We start from the raw sequence: 19,905 nt of genomic DNA on the forward strand, positions 1-19,905 counted from the left end.
CAACTGGTGGTAGTGACTGAGGACCAAGGGGTGCAGAAAAACCCTGTCTCTGATCTCATCCAGGAGTTGGAGGAGTTTGTACCGTATGCTCCTTTGGGAAATGGAGTGGAAGTTAACAACATGCTCAACTCTATTGTCCTGGGTGCTGGAATGGTGGAAGTTGGCCAGTCAGGGAAAACTCCTGTGGCTGAGTCGCGGTTACTCGAAGGTGGTGATGGTATTGTGGTTGAACTTGGGAAGTCTTTGGTTTCTCAAGTAGCAGGCGGTGGAAAGGTAGACAGTGGTGCTATTACGGTGTCTCCATCGCGGTTCCATGTTCTCGCAGATATTGCTGAGGAGGGCGAATCTGATAACGAGGTGCAAACTGACACAGAGGAAGGGGAGATTGTTGCTGATACCACTGGTCAAAGTATAGCTGATCACTCTCAACGGCAACGTAAGAACTCTACGGTGCAGTTGCGGGCGTCTCATAATGCTGCCAGCACGGTGAAAACGAGTAAGAAGAAGATTGTCCGCACAAGGGACCTGAAGTTTGCGCAGGTTCATGCCTCATCAAAGAAAGCTTCCGTTAGGAAGTTATGACGTCTTTTTTCGCATGGAACATGCGCGGCTTCAATATGTCGCGCAAGCATGATGCAGTAAGGAAATGGATACAGCTAGAAAAGCCCTCTTTCGGATGCCTTATTGAAACGAGAGTCCAACAGGATAAACATGCGGATTGTATGACTGCTGCTTTGCCTGGATGGAGCTCTATTACAAACTACGATCACCACAGATTAGGTCGGATCTGGTTTTGCTGGTCTAGTAGGGCTGTGGTCACTAGACTACACGCAAGTGCACAAGTCATAACATGTGCAATACAAATCCCAGAGACAAGAGAGCAATTTATCTGTTCTGCCATCTATGCGTCTACTTGTATGGTGGAGAGAAGGAGGTTATGGGAAGAGATTAAGGGAACTCAAGCTGCTTATTCTCATCTTGCTTTGCCTTGGATCCTAATTGGTGATTTTAATGAAACGCTTGCTTCTGGGGAGCATTCTCGGTCATTGGACTATCTAACGGATCAGCGAGGTATGAGGGAGTTTCAAGAAGTATGTGGAGATTGTGAGCTTACGGATTTAGCTTACGTGGGAGCTCTCTTTACATGGTGGAACAAGAGAGAAGGCAATCCGATAGGGAAAAAACTAGACAGAGCTTTAATCAACGGAGCTTGGTTACGCTTCTTCCCTCAGTCTTATGCTAGCTTTGATGCAGGAGGAGTCTCTGACCATGCTAGATGTTTGATACGTACGTCTGCCTCCATTGACAGCACGAGGAAGCCTTTTAAATTTTTTAATTATCTCACGGATCATGAGGACTTTCTGCCTACAGTTAAAATATTTGGGACTCCTCCCCTGTGTTATATCACTCACGCTGCTCTCTAACTATGTTTCACCGGAAACTGAAGCTTCTGAAGAACGACCTCAGAGCCCTGAATAGAAATCACTATGGTGACCTCCCCGCCCGAACAAAGCAGGCGTATGAGCAGCTATGCCACTGTCAGAATCAGGTTCTCTTAGACCCCAACCCTCAGACCTTAGCTGCTGAAGCAGAAGCTTCGAAGCGATGGAACTTGCTGGCTAGTATTGAGGAGAAGTTTTTTAGACAGAAGTCATGTCTGCGTTGGCTTCATGCTGGGGATCAGAACACTTCAGTCTTTCACCGTGCTGCTCAATCTCGTGCATCTAGAAATGCCATTCGGTCCTTGACCACCACGTCGGGAGAGATTCTAACTGCTCCTGGGGATATCCGGAGAGAAGCTGTCTCTCATTTCCAGCGTTTTTTACAGACTCATCAGGAGGGTGAGGAGATCTCTGTGGAATCTCTACAGAATTTGCTTACTTACCGCTGTCCTCTCCCCCAATCTTCTCACTTGGTTGCTCCCGTAAGTGGAGAAGAGATCAAATCTGCTCTGGACGCGCTACCAAATGATAAAGTCTCTGGCCCTGATGGTTACACTAAGGAGTTTTATGTAGCTGCTTGGCCGGTTCTTGGGAAAGATTTTGTCACTGCCGTGCAGTCTTTCTTCTTATTTGGATTCCTTCCCTCTGGAATCAATGCAACCATTCTCTCACTGATTCCGAAGACTGAAGCTGCTCTGACTATGAAGGATTACCGTCCCATAGCCTGTTGTAACCTCCTATATAAGGTTATCTCGAAGATTCTTGCTCGCCGCCTTAGGGAGATACTTCCTGATGCTATAGAACCAAACCAAAGCGCTTTCATCAAGGGTCGTCTTCTACTGGAGAACGTGTTATTAGCATCTGAACTGGTTAATGGCTATCATAAGACTACCTCCTCCCCTAGATGCGCTATCAAGTTCGATATTGCGAAGGCTTTTGATACAGTTAAGTGGACGTTCATTGTTTCAGTCCTTAAGGCCATGAATCTGCCAGATCAGTTCATTATGTGGATCAAAGCTTGCATCTCAACTGCGTCTTTCTCGGTAGCTGTTAACGGTAGTCTGGAGGGGTTTTTCACTAGTGCTCGGGGAATCCGCCAAGGCTGCTCCTTGTCGCCGTATTTATACGTCATCCTCAATAATGTTCTTTCCAAGATGTTGAATCAAGCAGCTGAGGAAGGGAAGTTTGGGTATCATCCGCATTGCCTTGGGGTTAAGCTCACTCATCTGAGCTTTGCTGATGACATACTCGTCTTCTCAGATGGGAAAACTAGCTCTTTAGATGGAGTTATGGAGGTCATGAATCAGTTTGCAAATGTCTCTGGTCTTTATATTAATGCTTCCAAGTCTACTATCTTTATCTCTGGTGATGCATCTGGAGCTCTCAGTGTTGCTGCAACAGGAAAAGGTATTAGCACAGGGACTTTGCCTATTCGCTATCTGGGTTTTCCCTTGACTACTAAGACACTTACTAAGCATGACTACGAGCCTCTGATTGACAAAGTTCGGAGTAGGATGCTCACTTGGTCAAACAAAAGTCTCTCCTTTGCAGGCAGGCTTCAGCTGATCAAGTCTATCATTACAAGCATTGTCAACTTCTGGAGTTCCGCATTTATCCTTCCTGCTGCTTGTCTGAATGAGATTGAAAGTTTGTGTAGTGCTTTTCTTTGGTCTGGCTCACCACACCAATCACATAAGGCAAAAGTTGCTTGGGCAGAGCTTTGCTATCCGAAAGATGAAGGTGGTTTGGGTCTGCGGAGACTTAGAGATTCTCAAGTGGTGTTCTCCCTTCAATTGATCTGGCGGCTGTTTACTCTAGCAGGATCGCTGTGGGTGTCTTGGGTACAGCATTATCTACTCCGAGACAGCTCTTTTTGGGATGTGAAAGATAACCAAAAGGGTTCTTGGATTTGGCGTAAACTCCTAAAGCTTAGAGACACTGCATATCCTTTTCTGAAGGTGGCTGTTCAGAATGGAAATGATGCTTTCTTCTGGTTTGACAATTGGCTTGATCAGGGGAAGCTCATAGATATTACTGGCGACGCCGGTCCAATGCACTTAGGTGTTCCACGCAATGCTCGAGTTGGAGAGGTCGTTACTAATGGAGGCTGGAATATTAGGGAGCGCCGTGGGAGACTATTTCCTTCCCTCTGCCATCGGATAAAAGAAGCGCCAGTTCCTTGCTCAGACAATGGTAAGGATATCGTGGTTTGGAGGCAGTCTGATGATCAGTTCAAGGGTATGTTTTCCACTTCAGAAACTTGGCAGCAGATCAGAGATAAGCGTGAGATTGTACCTTGGTGTAAGGTTGTGTGGTTTACGCAAGGGATTCCTCGTTACAGTTTCATGACTTGGTTGGCTGTTAAAAATAGGTTGTCCACCGGAAATCGAATGCGTACATGGGGAATCACTCAACCTTGTACTCTGTGTGGAGAACCCGATGAGACTAGGGATCATTTATTTTTTGCGTGCCCCTACAGTTACACGGTCTGGGATAATGTGGCAGGACGTTTACTTGGTCGAAGGATGAATCCAGACTGGTCTGCAACTCTGTTGTCTATTCAGCGAACTCGTACTCCTGCTCTTGACTCGGTGCTGGTCAGACTGGTATTTCAACTGACCATTTATAGTATATGGAGGGAACGGAATGGGCGACGACACCAGAAGCCGTGGTCTACGACATCGCAGATGACGCGTCTTATTGATAAGACAATGCGCAATCGCATTAGCTCTCTTAAGTATCGCCGGGGGCACAAGTTGGAGGGCCTTCTTTGCAGATGGTTTGAAGTGTCACCTTGACTCTAAGTTTATTTTTGCAATTATGATACTTTAGACCTCTTATTCTTTATTAGGCCAATTCTTTTGTAAATTTCCCTCTGATCAATAAATATGAAATTTCATCAAAAAAAAAAAAGTTTAACATATAAATTTTCGTGACAAATATGAAAAAACATAGATTTTTGTAAAATTTTGACAAAACAACTCATAACATACTTCTCTAATGTCTTAATAAAATATTATTTAAGGGTGCAATAATTAAATATATTAATTCAATAAATTTTGTAATTTATAGACAAAACAATAACACAACAAATTTTAAAACATTTGTTTAACCTATCGATTTTTTTTCATGAGAATCCAACTAAACAAGATAAAAAAAATAATTAGATTTACAAATATTTAATTACCATTTTATTCAATTTTGATTAATTTCAAATTATCATAATGTATCTTTTTGAAGTTACAAATATGAAAAAGCATAGATTTTTGTACAATTTGACAAAACAACTCAAAACATATTTTTCTAATGTCTTAATAAAATATTATTTAAGGATGCAATAATTAAATATATTAATTCAATAAATTTTATAATTTATAGACAAAACAATACCACAACAAATTTTGAAACATTTGTTTAACCAATCGATTTTTTTTCATGAGAATCCAACTAAACAATTAGATTTACAAATATTTAATTACCATTTTCTTCAATTTTGATTCATTTTAAATTGTAATAATGTATCTTTTTGAAGTTACAAAAAAATAATGTTCTTTCTTTATTACACTAGAATTATATATAGATTCTATATACACAAAATAAATATAATATAACAACATAAATTTACTTTCCCCGATTCATATGAAAACTTTTTCAGTTATCCACCAAAGCAAATTAATTAAATCAATGAAATTGTTAAAATACAGCAAATTAATATATAATTTTATTTTAAATTAAATTATTTAAAAAGTGTATTTTTGTTAAAACAAAATAATAAATAAGTAAAACTGATTTGATGGTAATTTTTATGATATATATATATATATCAATTCTGTGAAAGAAATAGAAGCTTAATATGGAAAAAAATCTTAAATACAAAAACCTTTAAAAATTAACAAAAAAACTAATAAATTAAACTATGATATCACTTAAAAGCTTCTTAGACCATATTTATAAAATATTTAAGCGATAATTAGACAAATTTGATTTTTTTTTCAGCAAAAAGTTTATTATTAATTAACATCAGTTATTTCAAGATGTTTAAGAAATGGTGGACAAAAAAATAGGATGGACATTAATGATATATGAACTATGAATAGTACTTTGTGAAGCAGACTTAGATAACATATATGCACATACATTTTCAGTCCTTTTTGATGCCTAAATTCAATTTCTTCAGAGTAATTATTCCACAAATAGATCGTATGAGATATTGTTTTGATATGTAGATTTGTTTTTTCAATGTTAAGAAGATTGATAACTGTAAAAATGTCTCATTCGTATATGATATGTCTATAACCGAGTCCCCAACATGAGACAAGTTTGTTTAAAAAGTAAATAATTTTATTTTTTTTATATTATATAATAAATATATATTATTTACTGATAATAAAAATATAGTTATTCATCTATCACAAATATCTATGCAAATATGTGAATCAAGTACAACAATCAAACACCATAATGATTTCCACGAAGAAAATTTAAAAAATATATTTATGTTATGTAGTCATATTTTATATTTTTAAATAATATAATACAATATTATACATTATTTTTTAGAATTGAGAAATACATATAATATCTTATCCGCGCGTAGCGCGGTTAAAAAATCTAGTATATAAAAATTCATTACGGGTAACAACGATATTAACCGCTCTTAATATTTAATTATATATTATTTTATATCTTAATTTTTATAATAAAAATATTATTTAAAGATAACAACACAATATATAAGTATTATCTTATTTTTTAGAAATATAAAATATTATTTCAAGATAACAACAAAATATATGAGAATTATCTTTTTAGAAATTTAATATTATTAATATAAAATTCGTTTTTAATTAAATTATTATATATAAAAATTCATTAAGGGTAACAACGACATTAACCGCTCTAACTTTTAACGTGAGAGCTCGATTGCAAAAATTTACTTCGCAAATAATAGTATAGATAGATGGCAGGCCTGTTGACAATATGAAGAAACGATGCATCGAAGAGTTGCTCAAGTCCTAAGACAAAACATAGCAAATTTTAAACTGCAATCTGAAGCAAAGAGACACATAACCAACAAACGCAAAAGATATCGTCCCAAAGGGCTTGACTACTACTTTGTTGCATAAAACTTCTTAAACCTAACGTTACTAATATGTAAACATACGCTAGTGATCGATTGTCTTCTCATTCAGAGGAAGTGAGGACCGATGAGCTTTGCAATCTCCAAGAATCCCACACGGTCTTTGCCTGCGAATATCTTCTTCAGCTTCTCGTCGCAGATTATAACCTTCTTGTCTTGTGGATCCTGCAGACCAACATTTACTCATTTTAAAGCCACCAAAGTTTAAACTTTAACACAAGTAATCATCATACACATGACTTGTTGTCATAAAATCTGTTTTTATGTTGAAAAGAGTTATCACTAACTAAATGTCAAGGAACACTTGAGAATCTAAGACCAAACAACAAACATGAGAAAATACACAAGCAAAACTGTCTTAAAGAACTGATTTCTAACAAAGATTCAAGGGTGCAGAGCAATACCATAACAAAACCTTATCCAAGTAATTAGAAGCTGTCTGTTTAAATAAGTAAGCAATTAGAAAGACCCTGTTCTGGATTAGTCTACAAGAAGCCACTAAACCTATCCCACTACAGGTTGCAAAAACAAAGCATTTCATATAATATATACAAAGAGATGAAAATGATATTAGCATACCTGAAGGTCGTGTTCCTTGATGTAAGCCCAAATGCGCTTAAGAGCCTGCGTGCGAGGAATCACCGGCTCACCCACCACGTCCTGCATCTCGGGGGACACTGGGCGAGGCTTCATGATGCCACGTGGCTCCCGAGTCTTGGTGGCTGACGGCTCGGAGGACGCCGCCGTCGCGGAGGTCACGGCTCGCACCATCCGCAGGTTAGCCGGATGAGGAGGGGAAACACGGAGGAACGGTGAGCTGCGTAACGGCACCGTTTTGACGCAGAGGAAGGTGGAGAAGATTCCAGTAGAAAGAGCCATCGTCGTCGTCGTTGTGAGGTGGTGGATTTGGGAAGACAGAGAGGTTTTGCGTTATCCGTGTCTGTGAGAGCACACTCGACCTAATCTATATTTATATTTTTTTCTTACAACCTTATTTTATTATTACACACACCAGCGGTTTTGTCTTAACCGGTTATTTCACTAGCGGTTTATTATTTTTCTTACAACCTTCTTAAATTATTAGACCAGCGGTTTTGTCTTAACCGGACATTTATTTGTCTGCTGCTGCTGGTATGGTGTTGTTTTAATTTTTTTTTTAATGTTGTTGTTCTCATATGTTACAGTTTCCTCCTCCTTTTTTTTTTTTTTTTTTTTTAATATATATTTATTTATATCAACCCGAAAATGGGAATTTTAGATCCGGTTACAAGCCCAAATCGAACAAAAGCTTCTAAGTCAATGTATTACAAAACTACCTTCGCCCACCCACTAAACCCGGCTCAATCCGATAGTTCGTTTTTAAAATTCTTAGAAACCATTTGCTGTTCTCTACCGTACACGATGATCATAGGACTGTGAGGTTCTCCGCGTTGCCGCGGATGCCGGGAACTCCCATGTCGCTTCCGGAGTAGCTAGCTCCCGGTGATCTCCTTGGAACTCATAACTTTCACCAACATTTAAGCTCAGACGCAAATAGAAGATAGGATATGGAGACCATACCTTTTGAAAATTGCTCCATACCCTCTAAGTACTCCTATATCGCCACTCCATCTGGACCAAGAGCCCGAGAAGGCCTCTCAACCAAACAGAAAAAAGAGAAACCGGGCTCGAACCTGCCGCTACTAGTCGACGCCGATAACATTCCAAGACCTGCAAAAACAATGTGAGGCGACACCACCATGAACCTATCTTGCTCACGGTGCTGGGAAATGCCGCTATCACCAACCAAGCCACCGAGGGACCAAAGACCCCACTGACAAATGGAAACTCTGAAAACACTCGTCGGTTGTCTCCTTCGAGAACCGAAGATAAGAAAGTCTTTGCTGCCAAAAGCTGAAACCTGTGGCAAGGATCAGACTTGACCACGCACAAACGGGAATGAAAACTACCAAGAGCAAGTCGACACGCTCTCCGATGACGGCACCAAACCAGACGGGAAGAGGAAGGATGACTGATAGGAAGCCTGCAGCGTCGCCTTGAAACCGCCATAGACGACGACTCCAACACCGCTCCGAAGCAGAGCTTCACGCAAGACCACTAAGTGATCCGACACACGCCGGGAACACGAGCTACAAACGCATCTGAGTAACCGAATCTCTAGAGCTCTCAGATCGAGGGAAGTCAGAACCTTCTTACCCTAGACACCCAGGGGAAGAGAGGATCTGCCGCCACACGACACTCGCCAAGGACCAGATACAGCCCGAAGTCTGCAGAAGAATCCGACGGCGAGCTCACCTATACCGCCTCCACGCGCAACTGATTCTCCAAGAGGGGAAAAGTGCCCCTTGATAACCCTAAGAGCCGACTCCTAAGGCAGAGACAACACCACACACCGCGCCGCCGCTCCAAAACTCAGCAATCCACACCAGAGCCGGAGCTTCTCACGTGCGAAGGCGGCTCCGACGAAAACCCTAAGCGCAGAGCGACGAGCAAAGCAGAGAAAGTGAAGGTCGCCAATGAGGAGCAAAAGGAAAACAAGAGAGAAAGAGAGATGGGGGGTCACCGCCGGCACCGGACGGACACGCACGCGCCCGGAACGAACGCCGAGGCAACCCGAAAGTAGATCTGCTTTTTGGTCGCGAGAGAGAGTTTGGTTAGGAGAGAGAAAATTAAGTTGTTGTTAGTTTCCTCCTCCTTGACTACACTTCTCTTGAGATTTGTAATCTATATAGCAATAGTATAATACAAACAAACGTGCCTCTACCAAAATCATACACTTTCAAAGCAGAGTTTACTATTAACACACTAGTTAATTGTTGTTTTTTTTTTTTTAAATGTTTCCTTAGCCTCCCATGCTATTTGAGGGGTAACAATGAAGACCACAAGATTGTTCTTCTATATTATCTCTTGGTGCTAGCATATTCACCTGCAAATCCATTTTTTTGTTTTGTCATAAACTCTGTTATAAGAGGTTCACTTAATAAAATTAGGAACTGTGTCTATGTGTGTTTCAATGTACCTTGACTATTTCAGACACTGAGCTAGGTCGCGTGTACGTAGCCAAAACACTCATGTTAAACTCCTGCAAGATATAGAAACCATGACAAGTCTTGAAACACATTCTTCTTATTAAATGAGGATTAAGAAAACACTTGTCAACTCACCCTGAAGGGATCACCGCGTAGAGACTGGACAAACATCATGGAGAATTCCGAGCCGTTCCCCTGCAAGCCAAACTAAATCACATAGTCAGGTCCACTACACATAGCAGCTCAGATTCATTTGGTGTTAAAATGTAAATACCTCTAGGGATACATCCCTGAGGCGTCTTCCCGTTTGAGCACAACAAACACGGACCATGCTCTCATCGCAGCTTCCACTGATGATGTAGTCATTACCATTCATGTAATACGATCGAGTATAGTTCATGGAGCTTCCCGTTGGGACTATGTCAAAATTCAGATGAAGCCTACCATCAACCGTCAAAAGCTGCCTCACCTGAGAGAGAACGCTCAATAGGTTACTAAACATCAATACATGAAGCTCTTCAGGGGTCGATGAGAGTGTACCTCGTTGTCAACGGCTGATGCTAGAAGGTAACGATCATCTGGAGAAAAGCAAACCATCACGTTTCCTTTGGTACTAGACGCCGTGTAGCACGGTTGGGATGGGTCTTGCCTCAAATCCCATAGTTTAACATCTTTGTCGAATGAAGAAGTCGCGAAAATTGAAGGGGAATGGTTCGAGAACTTCACCACGTTGATGTGCTCTTGATGCATGTTGGCGAAAACCTGGAGGCGTGTTCCGCTGCCAATGTCGTACAAAGCCACGTCCTTTGAGTATCCACTAGCGAGAAACAGTTTGTCCGTGGAATTAACATGGACTGAGGTTAATTGGTCAAACTCATCAAAAGTAACAGAACCAGAAGTGGTGGGAGTGGTTGTATTAAGTGTGGATGACGCTTTTTGGATGTCGTACAGCTTCAGTGAGCCGTTGGCTGAGCCAGCTATAACCTGAAAAAATACAAAACTTTGAAATGAATTTGCTGCAGGCAACAACAAACACAGGCAAGGGCACATTTATCTAGAACCGAACCGAAAAAGGCTCGGTTATCCTACAAATTACCCGAATGGATCTTATATCTCTAGAACCAAAGAACCGAAACCTAGCGGGAATCCAACTAAAACCGAATGGGTACCCAAATTTCTATAATATAATTTATATACTTATAAATATTAACTGTATTCAGTTTTAAATAATCAAATAATTTAAAAATACTGTTTATAAACCGAAACACACAAAAAAAATGAATTACTAGAGTAGTTTTTATCTGAAATATTTAAAACTATCTAAATTATCCAAACTTTTATCTGAGAACCCAAAAAACTTGAACCGAATCGAGTGGATCTAAAATTATCTTGGATACTAGTCGGTTCCTAACTTTGTTACCCGAACCAAACTGGAACCTAACCGAATTTTCTAAATACCCGAACAGATCCTAAACATCTCAAACTGAAGAATTGAATGCCCAAGGCTAAACACAACCATAAGAAATAAAGGCAGCTTGATTTTTTAATCCTTACCATGGATGGATACGTCTTGAGCCAACAAAGTCCCAAGATACTACTCTGAGCTCCATAAGACGGAATATAACGTAGAATCTTCCCGTTTTCATGATTGAGAACAACCACTTCTCCATCCAAAGTCCCATACACCATGAGGCTAGGATCCAACGGATGGTATTCAAACTGCCTTGGACTCAAACTCCTGCTTTCATCTTGAACCCTACTAAAAGAAGGAACCGAATGCAAGAGAGGCCAAGCAGACGATCCCATCCTAGCCGCACAAAGAGACCTCGTATACGAACTCTGAGATCTCCATTTGCTTGATCTCGTTTCACGCTGCTCGAGGACTCTAACCACACTTTCCTTGTTCTTTCTTTTGTACGGTAAGTGCTCGAAGTTCTCGGAATATGTCTCAGTGGCCCTGTCTCTGTCGCTCTTTCTGATAGCCAAATTGTCCAACACTTTTAGTTTGGGAAGAGAGTTTATCATGTAGATTCTGTAATGCTTTTTGGAACATATAGGTGATGCTTTAGTTGATATATACTTCAACCCAACATCCCCAAGGTCGTTGGTTTGGTCTGGCATCTTCCCTTTCCTAACCTGAACCGTATAAAGATGCTTTAACCATTTTCATTGTTTCTATTAGAAACAAGAACGTATCGATATGAGTTTTTACCTTTTCCCTCATGAATACTTCTGCATTCAAATCATCCATGCTAAGAGTCTCTTCAACAGGTAAATCAGGATCGATCTGTTCGAATACGCCCGAAAAATCTGCTCCAGTGTGAGAGTTTGATTCGTCAAACATGTTTTCATCAGTTGACGACTGCGGTTTAAGTGGGGTGGTAGAAGATTCGCTGCAACAAATCCAAATCTGGAACCGGAGCACCTCAAGAGAAGGAAGCTTCAAGAGAGCAGCACTTGCTGTCCAAAGATCAGAGACAACAGTGTCGCACATCGAAAGAAAACTCAAGTTAGGCATGGCAGAGAAACATCCTTCACCAAAGCCAGTCACACGGTTTGAATCGAGTATAAGAGTGTGCAGCTGCGCGAACTCTCCAGCGATGTTAAGCTTGCGGAAATGCAAAGACCTCACGTTCAAAACTTCGCAGCTCAAACCTTGAGAGAAGACGTCCCTGAAAGAAGAAAAAAAAACAATCAAAGATTAAGAGATAATGCAAAAAGAAAAGGAGAAGACAAAAGACTATTGCTTACCGCCAGAAGGTTGTCCCAAAACAATCATGTACATCAACAAGACGAAGCTTTTGATCGACAGAACGTATCAATGACAATACGTACTGATCTTCCAAAGAACAAGAGGATCTCACAGAGAGATCTATTCCTTCTACCTCAGATGTGTTGATCTCATTGCATAACTCAAGAATCGGGTGAAAGTCATCGTACATCACTCTGTCAACTAAAATGTTCATGATGCATCTTTGATTCCTTGACTTTTTATCCTCCGCCTGAAAAGTTCATTCGATTAGAAAGAAAAAAAACACTATGATTAAGCTAAAAACAGAAGCAATAAATAGAGGAAAATGGTAAGCAAACCTCAAAGAAGGCAGATAGAATGGAAGTGTTGGGTACGGTTCCATGCTTCTTGCATATTTCAATATACCTAAAACCAAATATAAATCAAACCACCATTATTCAATCTGAATACTAGTAGAGAAGCCACTTAAACACATTGTATAACTCATCAAGAGATCTCTGATCCAATACTAAACGAAATTACTCAGAATTCAACAAATTAATCTGATCCAGAAAGCACCTTGGCGCAGTTCACCCCCAAGTAACAGAAGAACACACAAAAAAAAATTATTTTTAATTCCTTAGAGCAAAAAAAATATATAACAGAATCAAAACCATTCCTTAATCAAAGAACAAGGCAGAGATTCAGACAGCAAACACCAAAAGAAAACACATATAATTAAAAAAAAAAACGCAATCTAGATTTACTGCAAGAAAAAAAAAGAAGGTATTTAATTTATTCTTCCAAATCAAAATTGGAGACACAGGAAGCGCTCATCAAACTACCAGAAAGAGGTATCAGGTTTCAGACACGATCACATGTCAACTTTTTCTGTCTTAATACAAAAGATGAGAGACAAACAAACAAACAAACAAAAAAATCAAAACATACTTCTCTTCAAGGGTGGCGATTTCAGTGAGCATAGCCATTCAATCAAATCTCACGCTTGAACTCTCCGACCACCTTTTGTTTCTTCGATGTTATCACAAACACTTTTCTACACGGAAGAAGATCAAGTATACCAAAATAGACTTCAGACCTAAAACTTGCCACCTGGTGTAGAAGCTTTTACAATTATGTGCCCTTTAACAGATAAAATTAATTTAGGTGGAATCGAGTGTCCAACTTTTATAATATAAAAAAGAAATAAATGGTTCGACCGGTTTAACGCGGAATTTAAAAGATTTCTTCATAACCGGTTTTATTTGAAACGGGGTCGTTTTCGCGGAACCCGAGATCTCTCTATTTTGTGCGTCTCTCTCTCTCGCCATCTTTCATCATCAGCTGAAACCGAATCTCTCTTTCGAATTTCAAACAACGAAGCTCCGTCCAACAGATCTCGCCGGCGTTTCGCAATGGATAATCCTATTCAAGAGGTACCAATTGTAATGTTGGCTTTTAATAGCGTTTGATGATTACATTTTTGCGAGATTTGGATTTGTGATTTTGTTTTTTTAATTCATGGCAGATTCTGGAGAAGCAGCTTCTGACGGTGGCGAAAGCCATGGAGGACAAGCTCGACGAGGAGATCGCGTCTCTGGAGAAGCCTGACGAGGACGATCTGGAGGTGTTGAGGGAGAGGAGGCTGCAGCAGATGAAGAAAATGGCGGAGAAAAGGAAGCGTTGGATGAGTCATGGACACGGCGAGTACACCGAGATCCCTTCCGAGAAGGACTTCTTCGCCGCCGTCAAGGCTAGCGAACGCGTCGTCTGCCATTTCTACCGCGAGAATTGGCCCTGCAAAGTATGAATATTCACAATCTCCTTTGGATTCAATTAGATTTCATACTTTCTGAGAGTTTCTAGTATGTTTTGGGGAAGAGAAGATTTAGGGTTTGCTTGGATTAGCCTTTCCTTTGAAAAAGTTTTCTCCTTTTTGTGTTTAGGATGTTGACAAGGGATGTTAGGACAGGAACTTGTCTCTTGTCTGTAGCTACTATACATGTTAGTATAAGATTCAAGAGTGTTTTTTTTTATGAAGAGAAATCTTTTTCTTTTGTTGTTGCAGGTGATGGATAAGCACATGGGTATATTGGCAAAGCAGCACATTGAGACGCGTTTTGTGAAGATCCAAGCTGAGAAAAGTCCCTTCTTGGCTGAGAGGCTCAAGATTGTCGTTCTTCCCACTCTTGCCCTCATCAAGAACACTAAAGTTGATGATTATGTGGTATACTACTCAAAACAAACTCCATCTTATGGCAATTATTATCTTTTAGAATATGATTGGTTTTGAATGTTGTTGGTAGGTTGGGTTCAATGAGCTGGGAGGGAAAGACGATTTCAGCACTGAGGATCTGGAAGAGAGATTAGCTAGAGCTCAAGTCATCCATTACGAGGGAGAATCGTCTCATAAACCGAAGTCTACCACACAAACCAAGAGGAGCGTAAGGCAGAGTGCTAGATCAGATTCTGACTCTGAATAAATCCAAAGTTTTTTTAACAAAGGTTGTTGTCACTATCTTCAGCCTTTTCTTGTGTCTCTGCTTTATGCAAAAGAGGAATTATATGCGCGCTTGTTCGTGAGTTGTACTAAACGCATTAAGTTGTGATTTGTAATTTTGATGCTATGGATTTTGACCTTTCCTTGCCTGTTTAAAGCATAATGTGTTGGGAGAAACAAGCCTGACCCGGTAGTAGATATTAGATCATTCTGAAGGAGAATCTATATACAACGAGTAACATCAAATTAAATTAAAAAGAATCTAACAAATCCATCTTTTTTATTTTTAACACTTTCACTGAACTATGGTGGGATACAAAGGTTTTACATCAACAAATGATCGGAGCAAATGAGATTTTATTTCGGATTTGACTGTTTGTAATTTGTATATGTGAGACTTTGCATCTCTATAACATATTAGCATTACAAAAACATAACTAAGTTTCAAAATCCATTTCACTGCAATATTTAAAAAAAAATCAAATAATAATTTATGTGTTCAAACCCAAATCAGGCTAGGCCCATGTTACCAACTTAAAGCCCAACAAGTTCTTAAGTCAATGTCTTCGTTTCACCGGTTGATCGCAAAAGTGAAACCGACGGAAGAGAAAGAAAAAAAGAAAGGGCCAACATTTGCCGGCGATTGAGATGGAGACGGAGGTCGATAAGGAGATTCTAAAATCCGCCGGAGCTGAGCTTCTTCCCGACGGACGTAAAGGCTTACGCATCCATGACTGGGAGATCGAAACCATCCGCGGCACGATTCTCACTTCTCTCGCTCACGAACAGTACTCGAATCTCTATCTCTCTCACCTTAGTGTCTGTGCCTTGTTGTTAGGTGTTGTATCTATGCGTCGTCAATTCGATTGAGAACTGAGTATATGCAGAGGTCTTTCAATGTCAATCATGATTGTGAATGTGTTGTTTTGGTTGTGACAATAGGTGGGAAGAGAAGCTCAAGACTTCTCACTTACCTGAAATGGTGTTTGGCGAGAATGCGTTAGTGCTTAAACACTTTAGAAGTAACACTAAGATTCATTTTAACGCGTTTGATGCACTTGCGGGTTGGAAGCAAGAAGGGCTTCCACCTGTTGAGGTTCCTGCTGCTGCAAAATGGAAGTTTAGGAGGTAAGAGTTTGTGATTAGATTGAACTTTTAAAACTCTGCTTTGTATATAGCTTTTTCTGATAATGAAACTGCAGCAAGCCGTCCCAGCAGGTGATACTGGATTATGATTACACTTTTACTACGCCTTACTGTGGTAGCGGAGTTGTTGAGAAAGATCAAGAAACGGTTTGTGTTGCTCTCATGTTGCCTATCACAGAATAATCATTGATGGTCGTTGATGTATGCTGCTTTTGATGTGAAGCAGGTTGAGGCAAAAGCAAAACCTGAGGGGGAAGCTAGTCTGAAGTGGGAGAACTGTGAAGAGCAGATTGATTTGGCTGCTCTTTCACTTAAAGAACCTATTCTCTTCTATGATGAGGTTCGTTCTCTACTCAATACAATCACAAAACATTTACCTTTGTCTTTTGGTACATTCTTCTGCGCCTTTTGATGTACTTATTTTTTACTCTTCCAGGTAGTTTTGTATGAAGATGAACTGGCTGACAATGGAGTGTCACTTCTGACTGTGAAAGTGGTAAAGAAATCACAAGTCTTTTCTTTCCAGTCACATTTTTTTCATAATGCTTTTGATTTGATACAAGTTATGTGTTAGTAACAAAGGATAACCCGTCTTTGTTTTCTTCAGAGAGTCATGCCAAGTTCATGGTTCCTCCTCTTACGATTTTGGGTAAGTCAAATCAGGAAAAAAAAAAACTATCCATAAAACAATATCATTATGCACCAGTATGTGGATCTTCAGTAACGGTTATGATACTTTGTTTTTCATCATCCACTCCGTTGCCTTTTCACAGCTTAGAGTTGATGGTGTACTTATGAGGTTGAGAGAGACGAGAATGCATTATGTCTTTGGGAAAGGGGAGACACCCACAGTTCTTCGTGAAAGCTGTTGGAGAGAAACAACATTTAAGTCTCTATCTGCGGTTAGTTTTTCTTCACTTTTCAGGACGGATTACTAAATTTACACCAAACCTAGAACGGCTGGCTGATGATAGACCTAACCATTTTTGATCATCAACAACTACATAATCTTTTTGTTACAAAGACGAGAAAATACGCAATGTTTCTATGGTTAGTGAATAGAAGGTCATGTGTTATAACTCTTGATTAGGGATGTTGTCATGGGCAAAAAAACCCGGCCCGGCCCGAACCCAAACTAAACCCGCCCAGAAAATACCCTAAACTATAAAACCCGAAAAAAACCCGGTACTATTAGGGTAACCCGCGAAAAACCCTAGAACTTTAGGGTTATCCAAGGGTACCCGAAAAAACCCTTTTTTGAGTTTTGTGGTTTTTTAGTTAAAGTTTTATAGTTTTAACTTAAATTTATATGTATTGAATATTTAATTTTAATCATGTTTTGTATTAAATTTGATTAATTTTCAATTATCAAATTTATTTTCTGTATAAAGTAACAAATAAAATTTTCATCATTCATAATTTTCAATTTGCAAATTTATACTATATCCATAATGTAAGTAAATAAATAAGTTATAGAGAGTGCAAAATTTAATAGTGGGCATTGTATGTTTTGATTTATACATCTAATTTTTGATTTCAATCATTTAAATCCTTAAAAATTAGGGTAAAAGTCGTCCTTTCAATTATATATTTTTTTTTAAAAACCCATAGGGTACCCGAAACCCGATAGGGTAAAACCCGAACGGGTAATTTATAAATCAAGACCCGCCCAAAATAAACCCGCGAATTTTGAAAACTGAATATACGGGTTTTGGTTTTTAAATTCCAACCGGGTTTAGGGTACCCTATGGGTAAAAACCCATTGTTAACATCCCTACTCTTGATTATATATATGCAGAAAGGGTATCCAGTTGATTTAGCAGTCTATAGCGATCCGGGTCCCATCAGTCAGAGGCTTCCGGTGATTAAGCAGATAACACAGAAACTGATGATTCCTCATAAAGTGTAAGCGGTTTATAAAGTTGCAAGTATGACACACGTACTCAGTGGTTAATGGGGCTTGTTGATGTATGGTTTTACTTGACTGATTCTTGGATTTCATTTTCTTGTGAACACTCCAACCGCTTCATGTTATACTTTCATTGTTCCCAAAATACTTTTCTCATCAATGTTTAGAGTTTATGATTAGTTATTACATGTCTGAAAAATGAAAAGGAAATTTCACTTGTAAAAATTTGTTCTTTAATTTTATCTCCATTCAGTAAATGCTAACCAAACAAAGCTAGTAACATACAAGATGAAACAAAGGTTATTCAAAATTATACTGAGAAACTTGAAGTTTAAAAAACAACAATGTTGTTGTCAAAAGTGTGTGAGACAAAATAATGTATTAAGTTTTCTGGTTCCTAACGAAACACAACACGACCAATGTGTTCTTCTTGGGGCACCCCTTTTAAAACTCTCCATCTGCTTCAAGATGACTGATGCAACACACTTCGTGCATTTAAGTACCTGCCATCATCAAGTCACACACAAAAAGCTTGGATCAGAATCAGATCATCAGACTGAACTCATATCAGCTATCCAAACTCTACAAGTTCATATTGGTGCCATGTAAGTTTTTGATACCACGAATGAAGTGTACACTTTTGGATGGTACAGGGATGTCTAAATTGTCTATGGATCTAAAAGGCGAAGTATAAGTTTGTCATTTCTTAATGCGTTATAACAGAATAACCCACTCACACGTATTTAGATGGAGCAGTATGGCCAATAAGCTTTATAATGAAATACGTAATTGGATGTTTAAATGTACTAAAATGAACAAGATGTTAAGTCTTATGTTTCGGGATCCTTAAAAACGTTGAAAACAAAAACTAAACAATAATAGACAAAGAAACCTACAAAAAAGCAGTAGCACTTCTCTCTTGACAGCAACTGAAAATCCACTTCCATCACCCATCTTTTCCATTCCCTATCAAATCCCAAACCCAATAATATGTTCTTAACATAAAAACTTAATTACCAGAAAAAAAAGACCAAATCCAATTTTATTCCAAGACAAGAGTAGACCACAGTTGTTCAGACAGGAAACTTAGAACAAGAAAAAAAAAAGAGACAAGTTTAGTTTGCTTTTTGCCACAGTGAACCCTAAGAAGAGTAATAAAACTCACAAAAGGAGAGTAATTAGCGATCTTGACAAGTGCGTTGGAAGGTACCGTTAGGGAGTTCGCAGAAAGCTCGCACGTTGAGATTCAAGTGAGAAATGAGTCGAGCTGAAGCCACCACATTGTGCAAAGGCAAGAGAGACTGTGTGCATCCAAGCTCTCCCAAGTTCCTATCCAACCATCAAAAACCATATCTCAATCTAATAAATGAACATTTTCAATTATTCAAAAATAAGGATTTATACCCAAATGTTCAAGCTTTGCAAATCTAAGTTCATTTCATGAATAAACATAAGAATATAATGTCGTTAACAAAACAATTCAAACTTGAATATCAACATGAGCACAAGAAATGGTGAAACCTTGGATTTGTGAATCGGCGGCGAGGCAAAGAGGATTGGGAAGGACGGAGGCGCGGAAGCGTTGCTGGCGGAGGTCGGAGGGACGGAGCTCTAGCGGCGGCGGAAACGAAAGAGCGAGCGGCAGATCCTGCACTGCGCCAAGCCATTGTAATCTTAGCTACTTTCTTGCAGAATCAACAAAGTTATCAGATCAATCCCGAAGAAGAAGAAGAAGATATTTGACTTTAAAAGGAGCCCTAAACGAAATGAAGTGAGGGAGCTACTGCAAACTAAATGGGCCAGTAATTTAACGGGCCTCGTATATACTACTACACCATAAACATAGGCCCATAAGTTAGCAAAGACATAGGCTTGTGTTCTCTCTCTGGCTTCCACCATTGGTGAGGTTATTTTACTTATGTTGTAATTTTAAAAAAAAATTAATAAAGTAATAAAATTTTATTTATGCTGTAAAACTAAATTGTAGTATATTTTAATTCTTATTCGG

The 19,905-nt window shown here is 39.2% G+C and overlaps 5 protein-coding genes across 10 annotated transcripts; 2 read left to right on the top strand and 3 right to left on the bottom strand.

Annotated features, from left to right (window-relative positions):
* Window positions 1-6,414: 6,414 nt before the first annotated feature.
* Window positions 6,415-7,549, bottom strand: LOC106356561 (protein TRI1). The gene is made up of 2 exons (XM_013796326.3): window positions 7,162-7,549; window positions 6,415-6,747 (listed from the first exon to the last, which is right to left on the bottom strand). Exons 1-2 carry the CDS (start codon window positions 7,459-7,461, stop codon window positions 6,631-6,633), a joined length of 417 nt encoding a protein of 138 aa, XP_013651780.2. The 5' UTR covers window positions 7,462-7,549; the 3' UTR covers window positions 6,415-6,630.
* A 1,743-nt stretch (window positions 7,550-9,292) lies between these two features.
* LOC106355015 lies at window positions 9,293-13,514 on the bottom strand. Of its 2 annotated transcripts, none has more exons than XM_013795104.3 (10): window positions 13,294-13,514; window positions 12,702-12,768; window positions 12,363-12,613; window positions 11,824-12,283; window positions 11,166-11,747; window positions 10,152-10,595; window positions 9,886-10,080; window positions 9,747-9,806; window positions 9,602-9,664; window positions 9,293-9,508 (listed from the first exon to the last, which is right to left on the bottom strand). In XM_013795104.3, exons 1-10 carry the CDS (start codon window positions 13,329-13,331, stop codon window positions 9,425-9,427), a joined length of 2,244 nt encoding a protein of 747 aa, XP_013650558.2. In that variant the 5' UTR covers window positions 13,332-13,514; the 3' UTR covers window positions 9,293-9,424. The 2 variants fall into 2 exon arrangements, with proteins under 2 accessions (XP_013650558.2, XP_013650507.2); XM_013795053.3 differs by having other exon boundaries at window positions 9,747-9,818.
* A 67-nt stretch (window positions 13,515-13,581) lies between these two features.
* On the top strand, window positions 13,582-14,985 carry LOC106356360 (thioredoxin domain-containing protein 9 homolog). The gene is made up of 4 exons (XM_013796152.3): window positions 13,582-13,778; window positions 13,871-14,146; window positions 14,411-14,569; window positions 14,649-14,985. Exons 1-4 carry the CDS (start codon window positions 13,758-13,760, stop codon window positions 14,823-14,825), a joined length of 633 nt encoding a protein of 210 aa, XP_013651606.2. The 5' UTR covers window positions 13,582-13,757; the 3' UTR covers window positions 14,826-14,985.
* A 412-nt stretch (window positions 14,986-15,397) lies between these two features.
* Window positions 15,398-18,080, top strand: LOC106356056 (TIP41-like protein). 3 transcript variants are annotated; one of them, XM_013795927.3, is made up of 8 exons: window positions 15,398-15,630; window positions 15,785-15,970; window positions 16,045-16,135; window positions 16,212-16,328; window positions 16,425-16,484; window positions 16,596-16,637; window positions 16,762-16,890; window positions 17,787-18,080. In XM_013795927.3, the coding sequence occupies exons 1-8, from the start codon at window positions 15,491-15,493 to the stop codon at window positions 17,895-17,897; spliced, it is 876 nt and encodes a 291-aa protein (XP_013651381.2). In that variant the 5' UTR covers window positions 15,398-15,490; the 3' UTR covers window positions 17,898-18,080. The 3 variants fall into 3 exon arrangements, with proteins under 3 accessions (XP_013651381.2, XP_048635176.1, XP_048635181.1); XM_048779219.1 differs by having other exon boundaries at window positions 16,215-16,328; XM_048779224.1 differs by lacking the exon at window positions 16,212-16,328.
* Window positions 18,081-18,113: 33 nt separating this feature from the next.
* On the bottom strand, window positions 18,114-19,668 carry BNAA01G02850D (protein NONRESPONDING TO OXYLIPINS 2, mitochondrial). Of its 3 annotated transcripts, XM_013796581.3 has the most exons (4): window positions 19,419-19,668; window positions 19,108-19,226; window positions 18,796-18,863; window positions 18,114-18,400 (listed from the first exon to the last, which is right to left on the bottom strand). In XM_013796581.3, exons 1-3 carry the CDS (start codon window positions 19,562-19,564, stop codon window positions 18,844-18,846), a joined length of 285 nt encoding a protein of 94 aa, XP_013652035.1. In that variant the 5' UTR covers window positions 19,565-19,668; the 3' UTR covers window positions 18,114-18,400; window positions 18,796-18,843. The 3 variants fall into 3 exon arrangements, with proteins under 3 accessions (XP_013652035.1, XP_022547518.1, XP_048635191.1); XM_022691797.2 differs by lacking the exon at window positions 18,796-18,863; XM_048779234.1 differs by lacking the exon at window positions 18,796-18,863 and having other exon boundaries at window positions 19,063-19,226.
* Between the last annotated feature and the right edge of the window lie 237 nt (window positions 19,669-19,905).

Source organism: Brassica napus, chromosome A1, assembly GCF_020379485.1.
Source record: "Brassica napus cultivar Da-Ae chromosome A1, Da-Ae, whole genome shotgun sequence".
NCBI lineage: Eukaryota > Viridiplantae > Streptophyta > Magnoliopsida > Brassicales > Brassicaceae > Brassica > Brassica napus.